This window comes from Antedon bifida, chromosome 5 (genome assembly GCF_963402885.1).
Source record: "Antedon bifida chromosome 5, ecAntBifi1.1, whole genome shotgun sequence".
In the NCBI taxonomy this organism is placed as follows: Eukaryota; Metazoa; Echinodermata; class Crinoidea; order Comatulida; family Antedonidae; genus Antedon; species Antedon bifida.
In genome coordinates this window covers 3,611,513-3,632,661 of record NC_136230.1, presented here as the reverse complement: position 1 = coordinate 3,632,661, position 21,149 = coordinate 3,611,513, and the positions used below count along the sequence as shown (strand labels likewise).

Sequence of the window (21,149 nt, the reverse complement as noted above, 5' to 3'; positions counted from 1 at the left end):
AAACTGTTCCCGGTCGTTCACTTTCATTTTTCTCATTCATTTCGCAGGGCTCCATTTCGTTGTCAAACGTCAACATGGCAATAATGCTGGTATTTTCTTACTTCCACGAAAACAGGTGGTTATTTTTTAAATAAATAGTAATTGTGTTTCTAGTAATATATGAGTAGGGCCTACTCTATGATATAATTATTTGTAAACAAATTTAATAGAATAGCAGCCAGCGACAGCAGTCTGCTGAGCTAGCTGTATGTTTGTGTAGGCCTAGCTAGAGTAGGCCTAGTGTATATAGAATTCGATCAGGGAGCTGAGAGCCTGCGGCCTGAGTGAGTAGCTGTAGTCTAGGAGTACAGTAGTGTGTAGAGTAAAAGAGAGGACCAATCATCTGTGCTGCATGCATGGAGGTAAAAGATAAATAATAATAATAAATAGATTTATTTTTTACCTACATGATTAATTATGACTCTTAATTTTGATTTAACATATGTATAAGATTATTGTAAAATATATAAAACATCAATATTTTATTTATATTAGATGAAATCTATAAATGCAATTACATGCTAAAGTAATACTGCATAAAAATACTAAATAAACAACTGTTATTATCACCAGACAAAGATGACCGACCCATCAACGTATTCTTTGCTGGGCCGTGGAAAGGCTGGACGTGGCAGAGGAAGGTCTAGGAATGCAGATGTGACCGCAAATAACACAAGTACTGCCTTTGGAGACCACCACAACCACAAAGGTACCGCTTTCATTCTGGCTCTACTGAGTGCTACTGAGGCATAGCTTAGTAAAAACCAAGTACTGCCTTGGTGACTGTTTGTAAATCAATGTTATTTATTCAAACTTTTAATCTCTTTTTATTTAAAAAATAAATGATTGTTTAACCATGATTGCAACCCCGTTTTGATAGATTATTACTTGACTGATACCCTTACCAAAATCCTCAACAATCACTGTACTTCTGATATGTAGTTCATTCAGAATAAACCAGTAAATTTAACTTGCGTTTCAAGGCGAAACTGTCTTGAAATGTAAGTTATTTGGTTCACTATCAATGAACTACATATCAATGTACTAATCGAAACCAGAGGAAAATTACTGTACTTGGTATTGAATAATTATATTTGATGTTTCAGACAAAAGGAATGGAACGCCATTAGCCGTCGGAGGATTGAACCGCCATGATAATACAGAAAAAACGAGAGAAGCAGTACAGCATGTAAAAGAACATTGCGACTCCTCTGAAGATGATGATGAGGATAATTATGAAGTTATTCAGGAGGCTACATATAAAAATTACAACAAACAACTCGGCCTAGGTAATACTTTTTTTTTACTTTATTTTGCATTAAAAACATTAATATTGCTGTTTAATTATTTGTAAAAACAATAAAGACGTGTTGCTACTACTGTACAGTGGCGTAAAGGGTCTTTTACACCTGCTCCACGCGGCTATGCGCTAAAACGATGTGCGAGTAGCCGCGTGAGAACAAAACATTGACGTTCGTATTGATTTGCCGGTGCCAGACCTAAACCGTACAAGTGTGAAAGACCCTTAACCTATTTAGGTTGCTCATGCTCTGGTTTCGACAGTGAGCCTCTGCTACTGTAGTCATTTTAAAATTTACATGATGTATTGTATTTACTTTTTCTCCATAGGAGCCACGCAAAAACAACAATTTCATGGGAATCAAAACGACAAATCAGTTTGTCTAATTTGTATTGAAAGTGTTAAAAGAGAAGAACAGGTAAAGATTAATATTATTTATTAATATCTTATATCAAATACATAGAAAGTAGAACTGAACCCCCATAACACAAACTAGTTTGACAAGAAAAGTGTGATGTGCCCAAATATGGTAGTGATATGATGTCATTGTGTCCATATATGGGCACATCACATTTTTTTGTCATATAAAGTTTGATAGTGTAGACAGAGATTTAAGGGGACACCTTCAGGACCCAACAAAATATCTCGTTACATACTGTATTTCCCCAAAGGTTCTACAGTGATTAGCATTTATGTATTTAAGCTTTATTTTCTGCACCCTGATATAAATATGTTGAAAATCTAATACAGTTCTATGACATTTCCAATTCTTGAATATATATGAAATTTGTTTTTGTATTAGATTTGGTACTGTAAAACGTGTTACTGTATTCTCCATCTTCAATGCATTCAAAAGTGGGCAAGAGAGGGCTCAGTTCAAAAGAATTTTCTTTCGGAAGAGAACTTTCCAGAAGCAGAGAAGTTATGGCATTGGTAGGTGACATAAACGAACAAAAACAACGAACAATGAACATAAATTATAGATAATTATTGTTTTTAAAACACTGGTTAAAGCATGCTGTATTGCAGGACATTCAACATAATAATGTGCGTATGTCAACGCAGCGCTCGGAAACTAGCACAAATTTTCTCCGGCCACCAGACCGGAATCAGGGCTCAGTGTGAACATAGCTTAAAGCATGCTAGTGTATTGCAGGACATTCAGCATAATAATGTGCCAAATATGGAATTTTCTATTAGTGTGGGCTAACAAAAGACATTTGCACCAGTAAAGTGTAAAAAGCTCTATATACACTAAGTTTATGTGAAAAAAAAATGTGCCCATATATGGACATGATGATGTCATATCACTACAATATTTAGGCACATCACACTTTTTTTGTCAAACTAGTTTATAATAGTGTAGACAGAGCTTTACCCATTAGTGAATGAGCTTTACTAGTAGTGACAAAAAATGATCTTTAATTTTTTTTGCAGTCCCAATTGTCGATATGAGTACAAAGACTCTGAGTGTCCATCACGTTATGTTTGTCACTGTGGAAAGGAAGTTGACCCCAGGCCTGACCCATGGCTGACCCCTCACACGTGTGGACAGACATGTAGTAAACCACTTCTACCGCTTTGCGATCACCAGTGTCTACTGTTGTGCCATCCGGGTAATTTTTGTTTACTTTTTTTTCTTCTTTTTTGGTCATGTGATTCCCATGCTGTAACTGTTAAATCATGTGTTTGCTGTTAGATAAACAAGGATTTTATTTGTTTTGTTTATATATTTTAAGGCAAATTGCCATAACCATAAAGCGAATTCATTTACTATCCTTCTTAAAGGTGGCAATCCCGTTTACAAGACAAACATATACACAACATGCTCTACATAAAATCTTATTACTATTACTTATTAGTCTTTTGGAGTGCAGTTGTTTTGTCATTAGAAAAAATCTTGACTTGACAGAACCCTTGGATTGGCAGCCAAGCATCATAACCACCAAGCCACAACTCCACTCTGTGTTGTATATGTTAAGATATTGTATATAATAATATAAAAACTATATATTTACAGGTGCTTGCCCTCCATGTCCGAAGACAGTTCGTACATCTTGTTTCTGTGGCCGTGAACCGCCAACTCAGAAGCGTTGCTCCGCAAGACAATGGTCCTGCGGTAAAAAATGTGCCACCAAATTACAATGTGGTCACACATGTGATACTCTTTGCCATGCAGGTCAGTAATTATTTTAGTATTACCCTTGACACTGATGTAAACATATTTGAGGGCATACAATATTAAAAACCCAAAAGAAGCAGTTGTTAATATCCTTTTACCAGAGTAAAACCAACGAAAATATTACTGCTTTTAGTACTTTTCTGTGCATATTCTTTGTCCATATTTAACTTTCAAACAAATTATATTGTTTTTTTAGGAGAGTGCCCACCGTGTCCGCGTCAGAGTCGGTGTTCGTGTCTGTGTGGTCGATCAGTTGCTCTGAAGTCATGCGATGCCTTAGAGTGGCAGTGCACCAGAGTATGTGGAAAATTACTCTCCTGTGGTAACCACACCTGCGAGGAAGTTTGCCACAAAGGAGACTGTGAAAGCTGCCCAAGAGCTGACAACAGGTCATGTCCTTGTGGAAAAGCAAGTAAGAGTTACTGGCAGCAGTTTATTATTTCTTTCCTCTAGCAAGATTCATTGGCAGCATTCTGCCATTGCTTTCCTCCAGCAAGATTTTATTGGTAGTAGTCTGTCATTTCTTCATTGAATCTTGCTGGAGGAAAGAAATGACAGACTTCTGCCAATAAAACTTGCTGCAGCACATTCAATAAACCACAGTATCTCTTTGTTTTTGCATGATTAACATACGTTAAACCATTTCAGAGTATCAACTACCGTGTACAGAAGATGTACCTACATGTGGTGATACATGTAATCAACTCCTCGAATGTGGTCTGCATAGATGCACTTCAAGATGTCATAATGGACCATGTGAAGATGTAAGTACAGTAATAAGGAGATACAGTACCATTGGGATCTGACAAAGTGTCCCCTTAATAGAGGTGTCTTCTGAATAGTGGTTGGTCTGTGTGACAGATATTTCCCCTCCCCCATTTATTATACAGGGAAGTGTTTCTGAAAGAAGTGTCCCTGAATAGAGGCTCTACTCTATAAAAAGAATTTTGAGGTAAATCCTATATAGTTGTATTATTTAGTGTCTCGAACAATCGCCTATCTGAGACTTCGTCAGGAATGACGTCACCATGTTCTTTGTGTGAGTTGCATAAACCTGGTAGAGCATCATTCCTTTGGGGGACCCCTGATAGGTTATCCAAATTAACCTCAAAATAAATTCTCTTTAAATGTTAGATTGAAATCCGAATAAATTTCCTCAGATATTAGAAATGTTTAGCATTTCATTTGTGCCTTTTAACAGTGTCGCCAAATGACGGTAAAGAAATGTCGTTGTGGCCGTAAAGAGAAGTCTGTTCCTTGTGCTAAAACGTTTCTGTGCGATGTCAAATGCTCAGTGGTTCGAAATTGTGGCCGCCATCAGTGTAAACGGAAGTGTTGTGACAACCATTGTCCGCCGTGTGAGCAGCCTTGTGGACGCAGCCTCACTTGTAGAAATCACAAATGTTTAGCCAAGTGTCACAAAGGTGGGTAAATTATTTCTAAACTACTAGAGGGTTAACTTCACAACACAATGCTGTTTAACAATAGGAGTTTTCTTATTATTATTATTACAGGCCTCTGTTATCCCTGTCGTGAAATATCCAAAATCTCATGTAACTGTAACCAGACAGTTCTGAAAGTTCGCTGTGGTATGGATCGAGCTACAAAACCACCACGCTGTAAACAACCGTGCAGGTAAAAGACTTTAAATAATTTGGTATGTTTGGTAAAAGAACAAAATAAAATATTGACAATACTAAAGTAAACACAATACTATTCTTTGGTTTTTAGCACACCTCCAAATTGTCACCATGTCAAAAGGGAGCGACATCATTGTCACTTTGGCCGATGTCCACCTTGTAGACAGCTGTGTAACAATCAACTAACTTGTGGTCACTCTTGTCCAGCTGCATGTCATGATGATGTCACGGTAAAACATGTGGAACAAAGGGTAATTATTTTTTTTATTTATTCAGTTATTTAAGTAATAATGTTTAATATTTAAGTTATATCTACTACTTTATCTAACCATTTGTTTCTCTAGCCTCGACCTGCTGGCCCATGGGAGAAGCAACCTGAAGTACAGTTCAAGCAGGTAGCCTTCCCCTGTCCACCCTGCATGTATCCTGTACCAATACAATGCTTCGGATTACATGAGGTAGGGAATATTGTTCTATTTTAATACTGTTTTATAAAATATAGTACAACCTTTTAACTGCAACAATGCGCATATTTGGCCACAGATTGGGAAATGGTAGTGATCTTTACATGTTTTAAAAATACTAATTAAAATTGTGTAGCATTAAACTACTGTACAGTAAAACCTCTATTAAGGGGACACCTTCAGGACCCAACAGAGTGTCCCCTTAATTGAGATGTCCCCTTGATCGAGGTGTCCCTGAATATATGTGTCCCCTGAATAGAGGTTGGCTGTTAAAACATATATTACTAGTTCCTTGTTTCATGAATTCACTTGAAACTTTCCCCTTGAAAGGATGTCCCTTGAATAGGGGTGTCTCAAAGAAATTAAGAATTTCTATTTACAATAACCTATTTCTATATGCATTCATATTTCAGACACAGCAACTACCCTGTTCACGATCTGGAAAGTTTTCTTGTAAGAGGACATGCAACCGGTTTTTACCTTGTGGCAATCATTATTGTCAGTTGGAATGTCACATTGTCACTGGGGCAATAAATGAGGATACAGTAAGTTCTCTATTGTATTGTTTTGTGTAAGGTTTCTAGATTTTCCTTTTAGCTCTAAAGCTCTGTCTACACTATCAAACTAGTTTGACAAAAACAGTTTGATGGTAGTGATAATATGCTTGAATATGGTAGTGATATGACATCATCATGTCCATATATTTGATAGTGTATGTTGTCACATAAAGTTTGATAGTGTAGACTTAAGTCACAAAAAATTTGGTGTACAGTATATGGACATGATGTCATATCACTACCATATTTGGGCAAATCACATTTTGTTGTCACATAAAGTTTGATAGTGTAGACTTATGTCACGAACAATTTGATGTGCCCATATATGGACACGATGATGTCATATCACTACCATATTTGGGAACATCACACTTTTTTGTCAAAGTAGTTTGATAGTGTAGCTTTTAGGATGTAGACAACACAATTTTAACAGGTTTCTAAATGGTACTAGATTAACAGAATTAGACTAGAATTCCTATTAACTAGCAATAATATTTTTCAGGCAGGATCTGAATGTATGCCATGTGAAGAGAAATGTTCGAAGCCACGGCCACAAGGCTGCCCTCACAAGTGCAGGATGCCATGTCATTCAACGCCTTGTCCAACTTGTGAAAAGAGTAACAAGATGAGATGTCATTGTCGTAATATGTTGGTGTATGTTAATTGTAGGTGCGTATATTTTCATCTGTTTCCCATGGTGTTTTTGCATGGTGTTTGATAGTGTTGCACTCTTAAAATGTGTTGTGTGTTTACATTCATTTATTTATCAAGCCATAAAAATATAGAGTAAAATACAAGATAAGAAAATGAATTTTGTCGGCTATGGACGCCAAAAGTAAACTCAGTTACTATACCCCACAGGCCTGACAGTCCCAAACTAAAAAATTCATATATAAAAATACTATAATACAATATAAAGCGGTATAAAAATACATTAGGCACATAAAAAATATTAAAATAGAATGGAAGGATACAATAAAATTTAAATGCAATTACAATATGTCAAAAAGGAAACAAATACTGTATTTACAAATATGGATAAAAAATAGGATTGGAGGATTAAAATTGGGAGTCAGGATTTTGACCTTTTACTATAGAATTTCTATGCAAAATTTAAATATAAGAAATATGATTTTAAGGACATGGATAGGTATTGTCACACTCATAAAATGTGTGACAATTACTTTTTATATGGAAACTATGATCATCAGAAGGTTTTTCAGTCAGGCAGGCACAGTTTTTCATTTAATACTGTACATATTAAATATTCGTTTCTTATATTTCTGCTAGTGAGTGGACAAATGCTTCTAAAGTTGAAAGAGATGAGAAGCAGTCCTGCAAAGGCCCATGCCCTCAAATGATGTCTTGTGGCCATCTATGCAGTAAACAATGCCACAGTGGTGACTGTGCTCTCCCAACGGAATGTACCGGAAAGAAGCCTCTCAAATGTCCATGCAAGAGAAGAAAAAAGGTGAATAATATGAATAACTTTGCACTCGCAACCTCCCAACATCATGAAAAATAAAGATTTATAAAATCAGACTTTGAATAGGCCAATTTTGCTGTTTTATTGAAGTTGTTCACTTCCATAGGGAAAAAAACGAACACAAATTTTAATTTCACTATAAACAGACATATTAAACAGTTGTATTCAACCAAAAACCCATTAAAATGGGTTTTTTGTTAAAATTTCCAGTCAATTGACAATTTGTTTTTTGAGTTTTTTCAGGTGAATAATTTGTTTTCCATCTAATTTTTGGTCAAAGTGAATAACTACTATGTGACATTAAAATGGGATATTAAAAAAAATGTTAACAATTATTTTCTCAGTTTTTTCTTTTTAAATATTTGTATCATTAATAGTTTTTCATAATTATTTAAAGAATTTTCCATGTCCGCTCGTTGAATCCAAAGAAGCCAAATTAGAGTGTGACGACCACTGTAGAGAAGTGCTTGAAAAACACAAGAAACTGAAAGAAGAGGAGGAATTGAAGAAAGAAATGGAGAAACAACGACAACAAATGGTAATTGTAATAATTAAATGAATAAAGAATTAGCAATAGAGGCTTAGTGTGTAGGCAGTGGTGTAACACAGAGGCCCTGCAATGCTGGAGGCCTTAGGCTCTGTCTACACTATCAAACTAGTTTGACAAAAAAAGTGTGATATGCCCAAATATGGTAGTGATATGACATCATCATGTCCATATATGGGCACATCACATTTTGTTGATAGTGTAGACAGAGCTTTAGATGTGTTCAGCCTTTTTCAATATATTGATCTGGGCTCTGTCCATAGCCCTTGTAAGCTCCAGGGCCCCTGGGTTTAGCCAGTGAGTGCTCATAGCTGTTATGCCACTAGGTGTAGTTCCAAATCTTCTGCTACTCACTGAATGTACCTCTATATTATATTTTACATATATTTGCTTAAGCCTTGTCTACACTATCGAACTTTATGTGATATGATCATCACACTTTTTTGTCAAATTAGTTTGATAGTGTAGACACAGCTTTAGATTGTTGATTGTTTGTTTGAATTATTATTTATTCTTTACTCTTTTAGCGAGATGAAGAAGAATATAACCGGGTGATGAACAAAGGCAAGAAACATAGACGAAGGAAAATGGAAGAGCTTGAGATGACCCCATGGTGGAAGAACAAATATTTGCCAATTGGCATCGTCTTAGCGTTGGCGTTGCTGTTTAGTCTTTATCTCATGCAGATGTAAATTTCATATTTCCCACTTAATAAGCTCTGTCTACACTATCAAATTTTATGTGACAAAAAAATGTGATGTGCCCATATATGGACAGGGTGACATCATATCACTACCATATTTTGGCACATCAGTGGGCACATATTTGGGCACATAGTCTAGACTATCAAACTAGTTTGACAGTCTAGACACAGGTTTAGACAAAATGGCAGTAAATATAAATTATTTCATACCTACATGTTTTAATCTTATTGTCCATTTTCTGCACTTCTTTAGTTATTTCTTTATACTTTGTACTTACATAAGACTGTACTTTATCATTAAATGAGTATTTAAATTACACTAGTCGTGTATCTCATGCATATGCAAATGCATTTATAATATGCAGATTAACTTAAATATGTGCGTTTAAGTACACTGCACAAAATACAAATAGTACCAAAAGTCATGAATGTTGGAAATTATATTACAAAGTGATAGTGCTTGTTGATCTGTTACTAGTAAATTACCACACAGTATTGTCAGTGGTTTAGAGGTACAGTACCATGCTTGTATTATTGAATTGGTTCAGTTCGAGAATCAGTTTGTTGCTATTTGTAACTTGTATCATGGATTACTCCATGCTTGTATTCATCAATCAATAGTACATTGTATTCCACGTTTGTGAGTAATTTCTTATAGCATTATTTTCTTTATCATTCAGGTGCAATTTATCTAAAATAAAGTAATTTGGGAATTGTTAATATTTTATTTTTGTTTTCGTATTAGTCAAATACTATCAAATAGTAAATTGAGGTTGAAACAAATTTGTGTGTTTCAAATAATTATTTTAATTGGTTAATTCATTCATTTCACATATTATATTGAAGGCCAAAATAAATCTGTGAACATAATAAATATAATTATCGTAGGCCTACATGTGTTGTGTAATTGTCTTATTCATTTTTATATGTACCATAGGTTTACTATTTGAAATATGAATTTGAGCGTCCAATAAAAGAAATTGTTATACACGTGAATCCGTGCATACTATTTTCGTTTAGTGCACATGGTGCTCCAATGGCTTCAAAGCGTGCAAAATGTCCCTGCCTAGGAAAAAAACCAGGTTCCGTTATGACGCAACACCTCAAAGGGAGTTCCCCTTATCAGCAGGTAAACAATGAAACTATCCGTGCTCAGTTATGCGTGACCGTTTTATGTTATTGATTTATCTGTGAGTGAGTATTGCAGTTTGGTAGTATGCTTATTCATATTAAATATTCACGTACTATAGCCCGGTTGAAACTGTTCTAGTAATACAACGTTAAAACTACTCGCTGTTCCATAAATAATTGAGCACAAAGGTGAGTAATATGGCTACCTTTTGTATGATTTTACGAGAGATGATACGACGAGAGCAATGAGAACAGCTTCTCTGTCTGGTACCAATAATTAGCAGCGCGCTTAGCTGGCTGTGGTGAGAACATGGCTGGCTGCACCGGCCTCGTCGGCGTATCCATGCTGAGATACCGTTGATTTGACATTGAATTGCTAATTGCTAATCATTTATTGCTTTATTCTCACTGTACTTGATGATTTATTCATTTATGGCCTCCATTATTCGGTAATGCAGGTTGCATTTATAATAGTACAGTAATTTTTTAAAATGCAAGAGTATATTTAGTGGTATTGGCTATACTGATAAGTATTGACTTTATTATTTAGTTATATCATGGACGATTTTATTCTAACAACACAATTACATTACAATGCTAATTACTATTACAGTGAATAAACAGGGAGGGGGGTGGCGATCCAACACTTTTTTTAATTGTTATATTAAATAAAATATTACATAGCCATGTTGTATAAAAAGTAGAATTGGAAAGGGGATGGAGGGCAGGGAGGAGGGCTCCTCCAATTTAATGATAAGTCCCTGATAAGTGATACATCTACAAATAAATATTTATCTTCACTATTTTTTTCTTTTTTTTATTTTTTTTACTGGATTGCATTTTCAGTATAGTTCTTTTTAAATAATAAGTACAGCTTGAAAAATAACCATAATTAATTGTGCCAAATTGCTGTATATTTTGTGCTCAACAAAAAATTCTTCTATTGAATGGTAAACTTTAATAACGCAAACTTCATTGAGTATACTTAGCATTTGAAATAGTCTGTTATAACGGACAGTAACTATATCCATAAAATAAAATTACAATCTTATGCGCCAATTGCTACATTGTTTGATAGGGTTTCATAAAATGCGCAAACAATACATTTTATGCAGCTAAAAAATTGCTCAAGTGTGAAATGACAGTAAAAAAAAAAGTAGCTCGCATAACAATATACAGTATCATTTGGATAATGTACTTTTTTTTCTAAAGCTCTGTCTACACTATAAACCAATAGAGTAGTGTAATTGAAAGTTTATGTGACAAAAAATTGTGAAGTGCCCATGGACATGATGATGTCATATCACTACCATATTTGGGAACATCACACTTTTTTTGTCACATATACTTTGATACTGTAGACAGAGCTTTAGAGGAGACAGAGAGCAAACTTTAACTTCTCCTTTCAGAGTGAAGATGTTGAGGGTAAAACAGCAAAGCAACGGTATTGTTATAATGTCGATAAAAACCGTGATAGTCGCAACTTCAGCAACTATGCTTGTCGGCTTCTTTCTTTCTATTTGGTTAGCGATGGTGTATAACTATGAAAGTGCAATAGGAACACATTGTAAGGTAAAGTGAATGGCAAGAAAAATACCATAAATCTACAATTTGTTTATACAGTATTGGGTTAGGACGTACTATAACTAGCCATTCTTTTCTATCTACAAAGGCACCTATATAACAGGTTAATCCTTCTCTTCTGTAAAGCTCTGTCTACACTATCAAACTTTATGTGACAAACAAATTTGATGTGCCCACATCACACTTTTGATAGTGTAGACAGAGCTTAAAAAGTAATTAATATGTGAACAATAGTGAGATAAAGTACAGAAGAAGTTGAATATGTCTAGTCCTTTTCACCAATATGAACTGGAATGAATTATTCACAAACCTTTGCCATTGTTTTGGTAGCCTTTACCCTGGCACTTATTGTTGTATATTGATTCATTTCATTCTTTGCGAATTTAAATGTCTTAAGCTTTGTCTACACTCTATCAACTAGTTGAACAAAAAAAGTGTGATGTGGCCAAATATGGTAGTGTGATATGCCCAAATATGGTAGTGATATGACATCATCATGTTCATATCACATTATTTTTGTCACATAAAATTTGATAGTGTAGACAGAGCTTTACATTGCATAAATAAAAATATTTTCACTAGTTAACAAATTGATGAAACTGGCTTGACCTACCCTGAGGTATGATATATTCCCCCTCCCTCACTACATTTATGCAAAATGCTACATTGGTTTTGGCATATTGGTGCTTTATAGTATTAATTAAGCCACTTCTAAACTAATGTGATGCATAATGACCACGACCTGATACCCATATTATGAACTGCTATTTGATATCTAGTTTTGACAGACTATTAAACTATTAAAGATGTAATGTCCCCCAAACTTATGAAAAATGAAGATTAATAAAATCAGACTTTTAATAGGCCATTTTGCAGTTTTAATAAAGTTATTCACTTCTGTAGAAAAAAAAATATTTCACTTATAAAAAAAAAAATTAATTGTTAATTTTAACCAAAAACACATTGACTTCCAGTTAATTTGACTATTTTTGCTTTTAAATTACGGTTTTTTCAGGTAAATAATTTAAATTTTTTAATTTATTTTTTCAAAGTGGATAACTATTATTTGACATTAAACTGGCATATTCAACAACACAAATTTAAAAAAAAAATTTTTTCTAGTGAGAAAATATATCTATTAAATTTTATCAATCTCCCCATTTAAAAATTTAAATTTTTTTTATGCTAATAGGTCGCAAACTACCTTCCATCAGTGAGTGCAGCTATATCTATCGAACCATCGTGTTATGTGTGGAGGATAGCGATTGCACTCTGCAGCCCGACACGTCTCGCTTTAGCGTTCATGCACTTTATGTATTTCTACAACTACTCCAGAGCCAATGCATTATATAAGTTTCTATGCATTTTGTGTATATTTTTTGAAGTTTTGGAAAACTTATCGTTGATTGGGTTAACGTATATATCATCTAGAGAATTGAAAGGTACAAGTAATTTATATGTTATTTAAATCAAAACATCCCTGACTTAATAGAAAAAGAGTATGGTAAAAATAAAACATTCAATTTGCATTTATGTGTCGTCGGTTGTTACCTGAACCATGGACCAAGAAACCATCAAAACTGTGTTGAGGAATAGAGGAACCAGATCCCATGTTTCCTGCTTAGATTGACCTAACTTGTTCAGAGGTCAAATCCTAGAGCAAATCGGAGGCTCCCTTCCAAAATTATCCAATCATAGCCTCGATCACTAATGTCATTTTTCAAAGTTAGCATATATTTAATATACTGAAAACCACTTAACGATTGTGTGCCGTCTATCAACAAAGTACACACGTTGTATGAACCCAAAATCGTGTAGGGAGTTTGTTTGTCTCCGTTAAAACTCGAGGGTGTATATTTATATATTTGAGATAAAAAGTAATTAACTTAGTGTGTGCAACCATTAATGCAACACATATTACACCATGCACTATTTTTTCTTCCACTATGCTGACCAACAAATTGACAAAATACAAGAGAAGGAATTCCTCCATTAACATCATCAATTTTTCATTTATTTTCAGAGGTGCATGAAATGCTGTTCCTAGTGTTCCAAGCATCGTCTATGCTATTTATGCTCTGTATATGCGTCATGTATAAGAAATATATCAAATATTCAGACTCTGAGAATATCATCAGTGTAAGTATTTATTTCAATTTTTTATGTTTATTAACTTGAATTTAATGTTAATTGTTGAGATATATAATTATATTTTTAGTTCAGTACCATAGTTCAAAAGTAATTCAACATAAAAAGGTGTGAACACACACTATTGTTCTCAAATTGTTGAGGCTACCAGGAAACTGCATGTGACTTGGGAGGCCTGTTTAAATTTGATAGCTTGAATTTATTACACTTTTCTGCTATATAGCTATGTTTGTATCCTTTTTGTTTATTATTGCAGGAAAAGAGGACATTATACTCTAAAATGAGTGTATTTGCTCTTGATATATTAAGCTGCCTGATAGCTGTTTACTTCTTTTTACGACACAACAGATATTGTGAGGCTGGAGGTAAGAATTGATGGATTTGTTCTTTACAATAACACCTTGCTTTGTGTATTTAGTCTTATAAAGCTCTGTCTACACTATCAAACTAGTTTGACAAAAAAATGTGATGTGCCCAAATATGGTAGTGATATACCAAATATGGTAGTGATATGACATCATCATGTACATATATGGGCACATCAAATGTTGTTGTCACATAAAGTTTGATTGTGTAAACAGAGCTTTATAAGGCATATTTCAAAATGAATTGTGCTAGATATCAAATGCATTAGTTTGGTGGTATACAGATATGAACACCAGTCTAGTAATTTGGAAGTTGTGGGTTCAAATCCTAGCTGATAACAAATGTTTTTGTAGTATTTCAAATGTACCAAAAAAAAAATGTACCAGATACAAATTATTAACAAATTAGGTAATTGGAAGTCTCTTCTCTATCTATCATTTCCTAATTATGTATGCAACAATGTTTGTAAAAATTCAAATTTTTATCTCATATTAATACATTTTTTTTCTCTTTTCAGTGTATACAATGTTTGCCCTCTGTGAATACGTCGTAGTTGTCTCCAATATAATCTTTCATTCACTTGTAACGTACCATTTCGCTGACAGAGATGTTCGAGTTGGATGCACAAAGGACATATTAAACCATTATGATTAAGCATCAAACTTATTACCTTTTTTACAACCTTTTTATAAAATGAAAATAATGTCAGTCAGATCGTCACTAAGTAGCGCAAATTAATGAAATTTTTAAGACGAACTTCTGCCGTTGCTATTGGCAGAGTGGTTGGTGTAAAATATTGAAATTGCTACTAATATACTATACTATGTACTATCCCTATTTTAATTTATTTTATAGGGTATGTAATGGTTTTATAATTTGTACAGGTATGATGTATACATTATGTTGCATATAGGATACTGTATGTTATGACACCTTTGTATCTATCTAAACTGCAGATACAATGAATTTGATAAATTTTTTAATGTAATAAAAAAAATATCATGTGCAATAATTGTAATGTAATGAAATTAAAAGTTATTAATATGCATTTTAAATTGAAATAATTACAAAAAAAATGCATTTATTTATAAGAATATTTTATCATTATTAATTTGAAATAATTAGACTAATGTAAATATGATAATATAAATTATAGAGTGTAAATGATATTGTTTTTGGAAAGCACATGTGTTGCCGAGAAATGTCACTAATTGTTCTTATTTGAAACAATACACATTCAGGTCAAAGGTTAGAGGAGGTACTTGGTGTTTTTTTTGCAGTGAAGTTTCCTTCCTGAAATAGTGGCTAAATTATTTTGTAGCGTTGTAATTGAAATGAAATTTAAATAAATGACTTGATTATTATGCAGTGATCAATGAACACTTAATAAATTGTCAATCAACAAAATATTTCTGTTTACATTTACAATGCAATATTTAATGCACAATGCATACATTTTCTATACAATTCTTGACACTTTGCTTTCAGCAATATTTTAACCAGATATCACTACATTGATTCATATATAAAATAATAATACATTTTGTTGTCATACACTTGGTATACTGTATTTTTAAGTTTATAACTCAGAAAACTATTTATACTCAAATATCAAGTATACTGCATAGAAAAAAAATTTTCTAGTTACTGCATCTACCACATGTGGCATAATTTCCCCCAGTATCATATGCTAATTCTGTAATACAGTGTCACATACAGTATGTATCATATGAGCCACCCATATCATGGTTATGCTTAAGATAGGTGTCACATGTGATACACATGTGACATTGTATTTATTACCGTAATATTGCCTACTGTATGATACCGGACAAAATTTATCAATACAGAGAATTGGCTAAAATAACCAATTAAGATGCTGAACACTTTTAACACAGAATTTGAATACAGGCACATGATGCAACCAGATTAATTTTACAATGCAAGAATTATGTATTGACATTTTTACTTTTTAATTTTTAAATATTCAATATTTGAATAATTTCGAGGAGATTTAAAGCAGTACCTTTAAAAAATATTTCATATTTTGTGTATCGAATTATGCTTATAAGTTTAACATTTAGTTACTGTGCCAAATATTTACTACCCTCAGAATAGCATATTTCAGACGATAATTTAACACGTTCCACAAGAAATACTTAACATTTATTTGGCAGAACATGGTTAAATTTTCACAACTTTGCAGACTCCACAAGCATTATCGGTGCTAAACTTTATCCAAATATATGATATAATTACTTGTGCTTTAAGAGAGAACATATTTGTTTTAGAGACTAGCTTATCTCATAACCATTCAGGACATGGTCTAAGTGCCAGTCCTATTTTAAGCTCTGTCCATACTATCAAACTTTATGTGACAAAAAATGTGATGTGCCCATATATGATGTCGTATCACTACTACATTTCAGCATATCACTACCATATTTGGGCACATCACACTTTTTCGTCAAACTAGTTTGATAGTGTGGACAGAGCTTTAAAATTTAGCTTATAAGGAAGGAGCGTACACACCATGTGCTAGGTAGAAGACAAGTACAGCCTGCGATTGGATATCTTCAGTCAGGTGATTCGTTAGCGTCAAGTTTTCGCTTCCAACTTGGTGATCTTTACAAATCCGGGTTCTTTGACAACGCTATCAGAGTAAACCTTAGTTCAGCTTTATCACGATTCATAAATTTTTGGCACACAGCGGCAGCATCCTGGATATGAAATATACGTTAAAAAAACATGAGGGACCATGTCAACATTATTCTACTGCAGTAACAACATAATTACACAAACCAACAGTGGTGTTGTTAGTCTATGAGTGCCGCTTACCTGGATAAACCGACATTAGCCCCTCTCTCCGAAGAGTAGAAGTAGAAGAATACATTAGGAAAAGAACACAAATATCACACCCCTGTGGGATAATGGTATAGTCCGTACTAGAGCACTGTCAAGTGGACACGCCCACCTAACATCGTCATCATTTCTTTTCATAATGCCGTAAGCTAGGCACGAAATAGACACATAAATTAGAAGTGTTTATAAGTTGAATGAGTGAATATTTTCATGAGTTAAAAGATTGTTTTTATTCAAAGAGAGGCAGAGTCATATGGAATAGAACAACCAGGCCTTCAACTTATGAAAATATTTCCCCCATTCAACGAATGCAAAACACTCTTACTATTCTAATATAAACTATTCAATCAATCAGCCACTACCATCTTGAATCAAATGTCGAAGGCTAGGCCATGATGTGAATCAATCGTTGAGATGGGAGAAAACAATTCACGACATTTGATACAAAATCAATGATACTCATACAGTAGGTGTGTTATAAAGAAACATAATTATATGAATATGGATTTATAATGGATATATCGCATTGGCATGCTAAATAAAAATTGTTCATGGTACTATTTGCAAGACAAAGGAACATGAAGAACTAAAATAAAAGCATAGTAGGCTATTTATTCTTTTCACTGAGAATGACCCACAATACTATGATAGAAAATATAGAAATACATAAGGTACAATACTTTAGGTTTAAATCAGTCATCAATATTACTAATGCTGCATATTAATTATTATAATTATATTAATTTTTTGTATATAAAGCTTTGTCTACACTATGAAACTAGTTTGACAAAAAAAGTGTGATGTGCCCAAATATGGCGAGTGATATGCCCAAATATTGTAGTGATATGAATAAGTCCATATATGGACACATCACATTTTTGTCAAACTAGTTTCATAGTGTAATGGCACTACTTTTTGGCTATGAATACAAATTCCGATACAATGGCAGAGCTAGGATTTTAGCCTTTTATCCAGAAATTCATAAATAATTCATAATTAATCACCAAGCATAATGGTAACATTTTTATGTTAGTCTAAAGAGGGCACTATGTATATTTAATGTCAAATGATTACCTCAAGTAGCGTTTCTTTGCTTGATTTTCCATGATTAATGGGATTAGGTTTCCTACCGTCCATTTCATACAGATGACCGTCCATATGGACCAATGATATGAAATGTAAATTAACTTCTTCATCCCTTGCCTACACAACCAAAGCAGGGTAGAACCAAAAAAAAAACCAAAAACATGCATGATGAAGCACGGGTATTGGGAGGGCGCCATACCTGCAGGAAAGCTTCGTCGGTGGTCGGACCATGATTGACTGGGTGCTGTTTACGACCATCCATCTCGTAAATGTACCCGTCTTTAGAAACCAGGGTTAGAAAGTGCAGTTCAGTATGTTCTTCACGAGGTGGGGGCTGTGAAAACGGTTTTAACTTTCTACCATTTTACAATCATAATAAAAGAATGTCTCCAAAAAAAAAGAACACTTTAAAAGATAAAGTGAAGAGTAAAAATATCTTTTAGTACTCGGTTCAATTATAAGCCCATATTTTTTTAGACTAATATCCAGAGTAGTAATAATAGTCTCATTTTCCAGATGTCCATATCTTAGGTAATATTTAGGGTAGTAGTCTCATTTTCCAGACTGATAGCAATGAAATTATATCTTAGGTAATATCCAGGGTAGTAATAGTAGTCTCATTTTCTAGATGTCTATATCTTAGGTAATATTCAGGGTAGTAGTCTTATTATAAGACTATTAATTATAAGAGAATTATACCCTCACCACTCTATGTAAAGGTCAATTTGATTCAATTAAATTTTAGATGATCATTCACTGCCAATTATTATGCAATTAGTTGCAAAAAATAACATTTATGGATTTCATACCTTAAGTCTGTAATATCTTTCTATTTCCTTTATGGAGGGGGTTGGGGGAGGTTGTATGAATGAGGATTTGGACCTACTTACCTCAGTTTGTCCTTCTTGAGCACTTTCTTCATGGGCAGCACATAAGCCCTCATCACTCTCCAGAAAACTTGCTCTTTCTTCTGGAGTCATTGACTTTGTCTTTTCAATAAAATTGCTTAAAAATCCACCTGAAAAAATAGAGAAAAAACAACAATTATTAATATCAAAATTTAGATTTGTTTCAATAACCATATTTGTGGACAAGTGTGATTATTATCCTTTTAAAAAATACATGAAAGTTTAATGGAACATTGGAGGTCGAACTGGGAAAACTGGTTAATTTGTCTACACTATCAAATTTTATGTGACAAAAATGTGATGTGCCCATATATGGACATGATGATGTCATATCACTACCATATTTGGGCATATCACTACCATATTTGGACACATCACACTTTTTTTTTTCTAGTTTGATAGTGTAGAGAGGTTTAGTAAGGCATATTTATTTGAAGAAAGAGTTTATTGGCATGAATTTGGTATCAATTAAAAGATGCCTTACTTAGCTGCATCTTTTCAGTATTGTTGGCGATAGAGTGAAGTAATGCAATGGTTCCACAGGCATTGCCGATAGTCTGCTTGATAAACATCAAGTTCGGGCTAACTTCTTGGCCATCCTGCTCAATTTTGGTCTGTTCTTCTTTACAGAAATCCTCGTACTACAAGTAAAATTTAATTAATATCTATACTACAAGAGAATATACTGCAAAAACTATATTTTTTTTAGTTTGAGAGTCAAGTCACCGAAATAAAAATATGTTCATGATTATTCCAAAAACCTTGCTAAATAATTGCATGTTAAAGAGCACAAAATATATTTACTGCAGTAGAATAATTTTGACATGGTCAATAAAAAGGAAGTTTAGATTACATCATACAGAAACTAACAAGGTAGTTTTTTTAAATACAGTAGAAAGAACTCTTCTGAAATACAGTAGAACTCCTCTGACACCCATATTCAGAGGACAATCATATTCAGGGAACATCTCTATTCAGGGGACACCACTATTTAGAGAACACATCTATAAGGGGACACTTTGCTGGACCCAAAGGTGTCCCCTTAATAGGAGTTTTTTAAATTTTGTTTTTACCTTCTTACTAATTGGAAATAGAATAAGAACAGCAGCTACTGGTTTTGGTACAATGTCGAGCAAGTCCAAGCTGTAGATGTCAACGTACTGCCATTCTTCTGGCATACCCAGCTTCTGAGCAAACTAGCAATTCAAAGATAGATCAAATTACACTAGGCTTATATGCTAATTACAGTGATTTATAATTAGAGGTATAACCTAGGTATGTGTAGACCCCAGTTTAGTTTTTTAGGCATAGTTACAGTATATACTGGCACTGGATGGCTAAGTGTAGATCAGATCTGGTGTAGATACACTTATTATAATAATTTTGTCATAAATATATTAATTATAGAACCACCAAAACTTTATTATATAATTAGTAATAGTAGCTGTCTCTCAGAACTGAAAAAAAAAGACTATGGTAAAACAAAATTGTGAAGTAAATCAATGGCAGGATTAGTTCAGTTTAGTTAGGCCTATCAAGAAATTCAGTTTTGAACAATTTTAAAACAGTGTCAACTTACTTTGTTCATTACCTGAAAAGAGAAAGAAAGAAAAAATGTCACACTGTATATTGGCATATACCTTATTATGTATTACATTATTTAAAAAAAGATAAAATTGAGTTGAGGTGTGGTGTTATAAATTATGATAAACTCAACACACAAAATAAAAAAAAAACAGTGACGAAATTACTTCTTTCTAGAATAATCGTAATACATTTATTATTAAAATTGTTCCAATTCATAATACTATATACAAATTTAACATGTATACTCACATCAGGGTTTGATTCCAGTGGTAACCAGCGTGATTTTTGTGGTGGTTGAGACATTTTAGGCCTAGGCTCTAGATGAAGCAGCTATGCCGAGAGAAACTGTCAGGAAATGACCACACTTTGTGGTCTGTTGGCTGTTCAAGTTTTGTACCACCGCTCTTCTCGATCGTGCGTCGAAAATGTGTGTAAAACTTGTATACTTTAAATAGCGCCCTCATAACTTATGCTAATATTATTCATATTAATAATAAATGTAATATATTAATTTGTCTTATATATGTATAGGCTTAAATTTATGTTATAGTGTAAGTAT

At 33.6% G+C, this 21,149-nt stretch overlaps 3 protein-coding genes across 7 annotated transcripts; 2 read left to right on the top strand and 1 right to left on the bottom strand.

The window, feature by feature from the left end:
* The first annotated feature begins 54 nt into the window (after positions 1–54).
* Positions 55–9,802, top strand: LOC144843781 (NF-X1-type zinc finger protein NFXL1-like). Its single transcript, XM_078700722.1, has 18 exons — positions 55–115; positions 613–748; positions 1,146–1,328; positions 1,669–1,757; positions 2,142–2,272; positions 2,777–2,955; positions 3,360–3,518; positions 3,718–3,933; positions 4,170–4,285; positions 4,723–4,945; positions 5,036–5,156; positions 5,253–5,412; positions 5,506–5,619; positions 6,039–6,170; positions 6,685–6,851; positions 7,473–7,653; positions 8,066–8,206; positions 8,743–9,802. Exons 2-18 carry the CDS (start codon positions 619–621, stop codon positions 8,905–8,907), a joined length of 2,607 nt encoding a protein of 868 aa, XP_078556848.1. The 5' UTR covers positions 55–115; positions 613–618; the 3' UTR covers positions 8,908–9,802.
* A 318-nt stretch (positions 9,803–10,120) lies between these two features.
* Positions 10,121–15,554, top strand: LOC144842896 (acyltransferase PGAP2-like). Its single transcript, XM_078699484.1, has 6 exons — positions 10,121–10,238; positions 11,459–11,621; positions 12,826–13,075; positions 13,657–13,772; positions 14,038–14,146; positions 14,665–15,554. Exons 2-6 carry the CDS (start codon positions 11,466–11,468, stop codon positions 14,799–14,801), a joined length of 768 nt encoding a protein of 255 aa, XP_078555610.1. The 5' UTR covers positions 10,121–10,238; positions 11,459–11,465; the 3' UTR covers positions 14,802–15,554.
* Positions 15,555–15,650: 96 nt separating this feature from the next.
* On the bottom strand, positions 15,651–21,002 carry LOC144842899 (ubiquitin carboxyl-terminal hydrolase isozyme L3-like). 5 transcript variants are annotated; one of them, XM_078699491.1, is made up of 7 exons: positions 20,840–21,002; positions 20,583–20,594; positions 20,077–20,199; positions 19,488–19,644; positions 18,986–19,113; positions 18,295–18,429; positions 15,651–16,867 (listed from the first exon to the last, which is right to left on the bottom strand). In XM_078699491.1, the coding sequence occupies exons 1-7, from the start codon at positions 20,891–20,893 to the stop codon at positions 16,775–16,777; spliced, it is 702 nt and encodes a 233-aa protein (XP_078555617.1). In that variant the 5' UTR covers positions 20,894–21,002; the 3' UTR covers positions 15,651–16,774. The 5 variants fall into 5 exon arrangements, with proteins under 5 accessions (XP_078555617.1, XP_078555619.1, XP_078555616.1 ...); XM_078699493.1 differs by lacking the exon at positions 18,295–18,429 and adding an exon at positions 18,084–18,212; XM_078699490.1 differs by lacking the exon at positions 20,583–20,594 and having other exon boundaries at positions 20,828–21,002.
* Positions 21,003–21,149: the final 147 nt, after the last annotated feature.

What these genes read in the sequence shown, in the direction of transcription:
- LOC144842896 (XM_078699484.1), top strand. Translation starts at nt 11,466, where the DNA reads ATGTTGAGGGTAAAACAGCAAAGCAACGGTATTGTTATAATGTCGATA. An exon ending in CAATAGGAACACATTGTAAG is followed by an intron (nt 11,622 to 12,825) that starts GTAAAGTGAATG and finishes TTATGCTAATAG; the next exon opens with GTCGCAAACTACCTTCCATC. An exon ending in ATCATCTAGAGAATTGAAAG is followed by an intron (nt 13,076 to 13,656) that starts GTACAAGTAATT and finishes ATTTATTTTCAG; the next exon opens with AGGTGCATGAAATGCTGTTC.
- LOC144843781 (XM_078700722.1), top strand. Translation starts at nt 619, where the DNA reads ATGACCGACCCATCAACGTATTCTTTGCTGGGCCGTGGAAAGGCTGGA. An exon ending in TTTAGCCAAGTGTCACAAAG is followed by an intron (nt 4,946 to 5,035) that starts GTGGGTAAATTA and finishes TTATTATTACAG; the next exon opens with GCCTCTGTTATCCCTGTCGT. An exon ending in AGAAACAACGACAACAAATG is followed by an intron (nt 8,207 to 8,742) that starts GTAATTGTAATA and finishes TTACTCTTTTAG; the next exon opens with CGAGATGAAGAAGAATATAA.
- LOC144842899 (XM_078699490.1), bottom strand. Translation starts at nt 20,893, where the DNA reads ATGTCTCAACCACCACAAAAATCACGCTGGTTACCACTGGAATCAAAC. An exon ending in TACTGAAAAGATGCAGCTAA is followed by an intron (nt 19,114 to 19,487) that starts GTAAGGCATCTT and finishes CTATTTTTTCAG; the next exon opens with GTGGATTTTTAAGCAATTTT. An exon ending in CCGACGAAGCTTTCCTGCAG is followed by an intron (nt 16,868 to 18,294) that starts GTATGGCGCCCT and finishes TTTCATATCCAG; the next exon opens with GATGCTGCCGCTGTGTGCCA.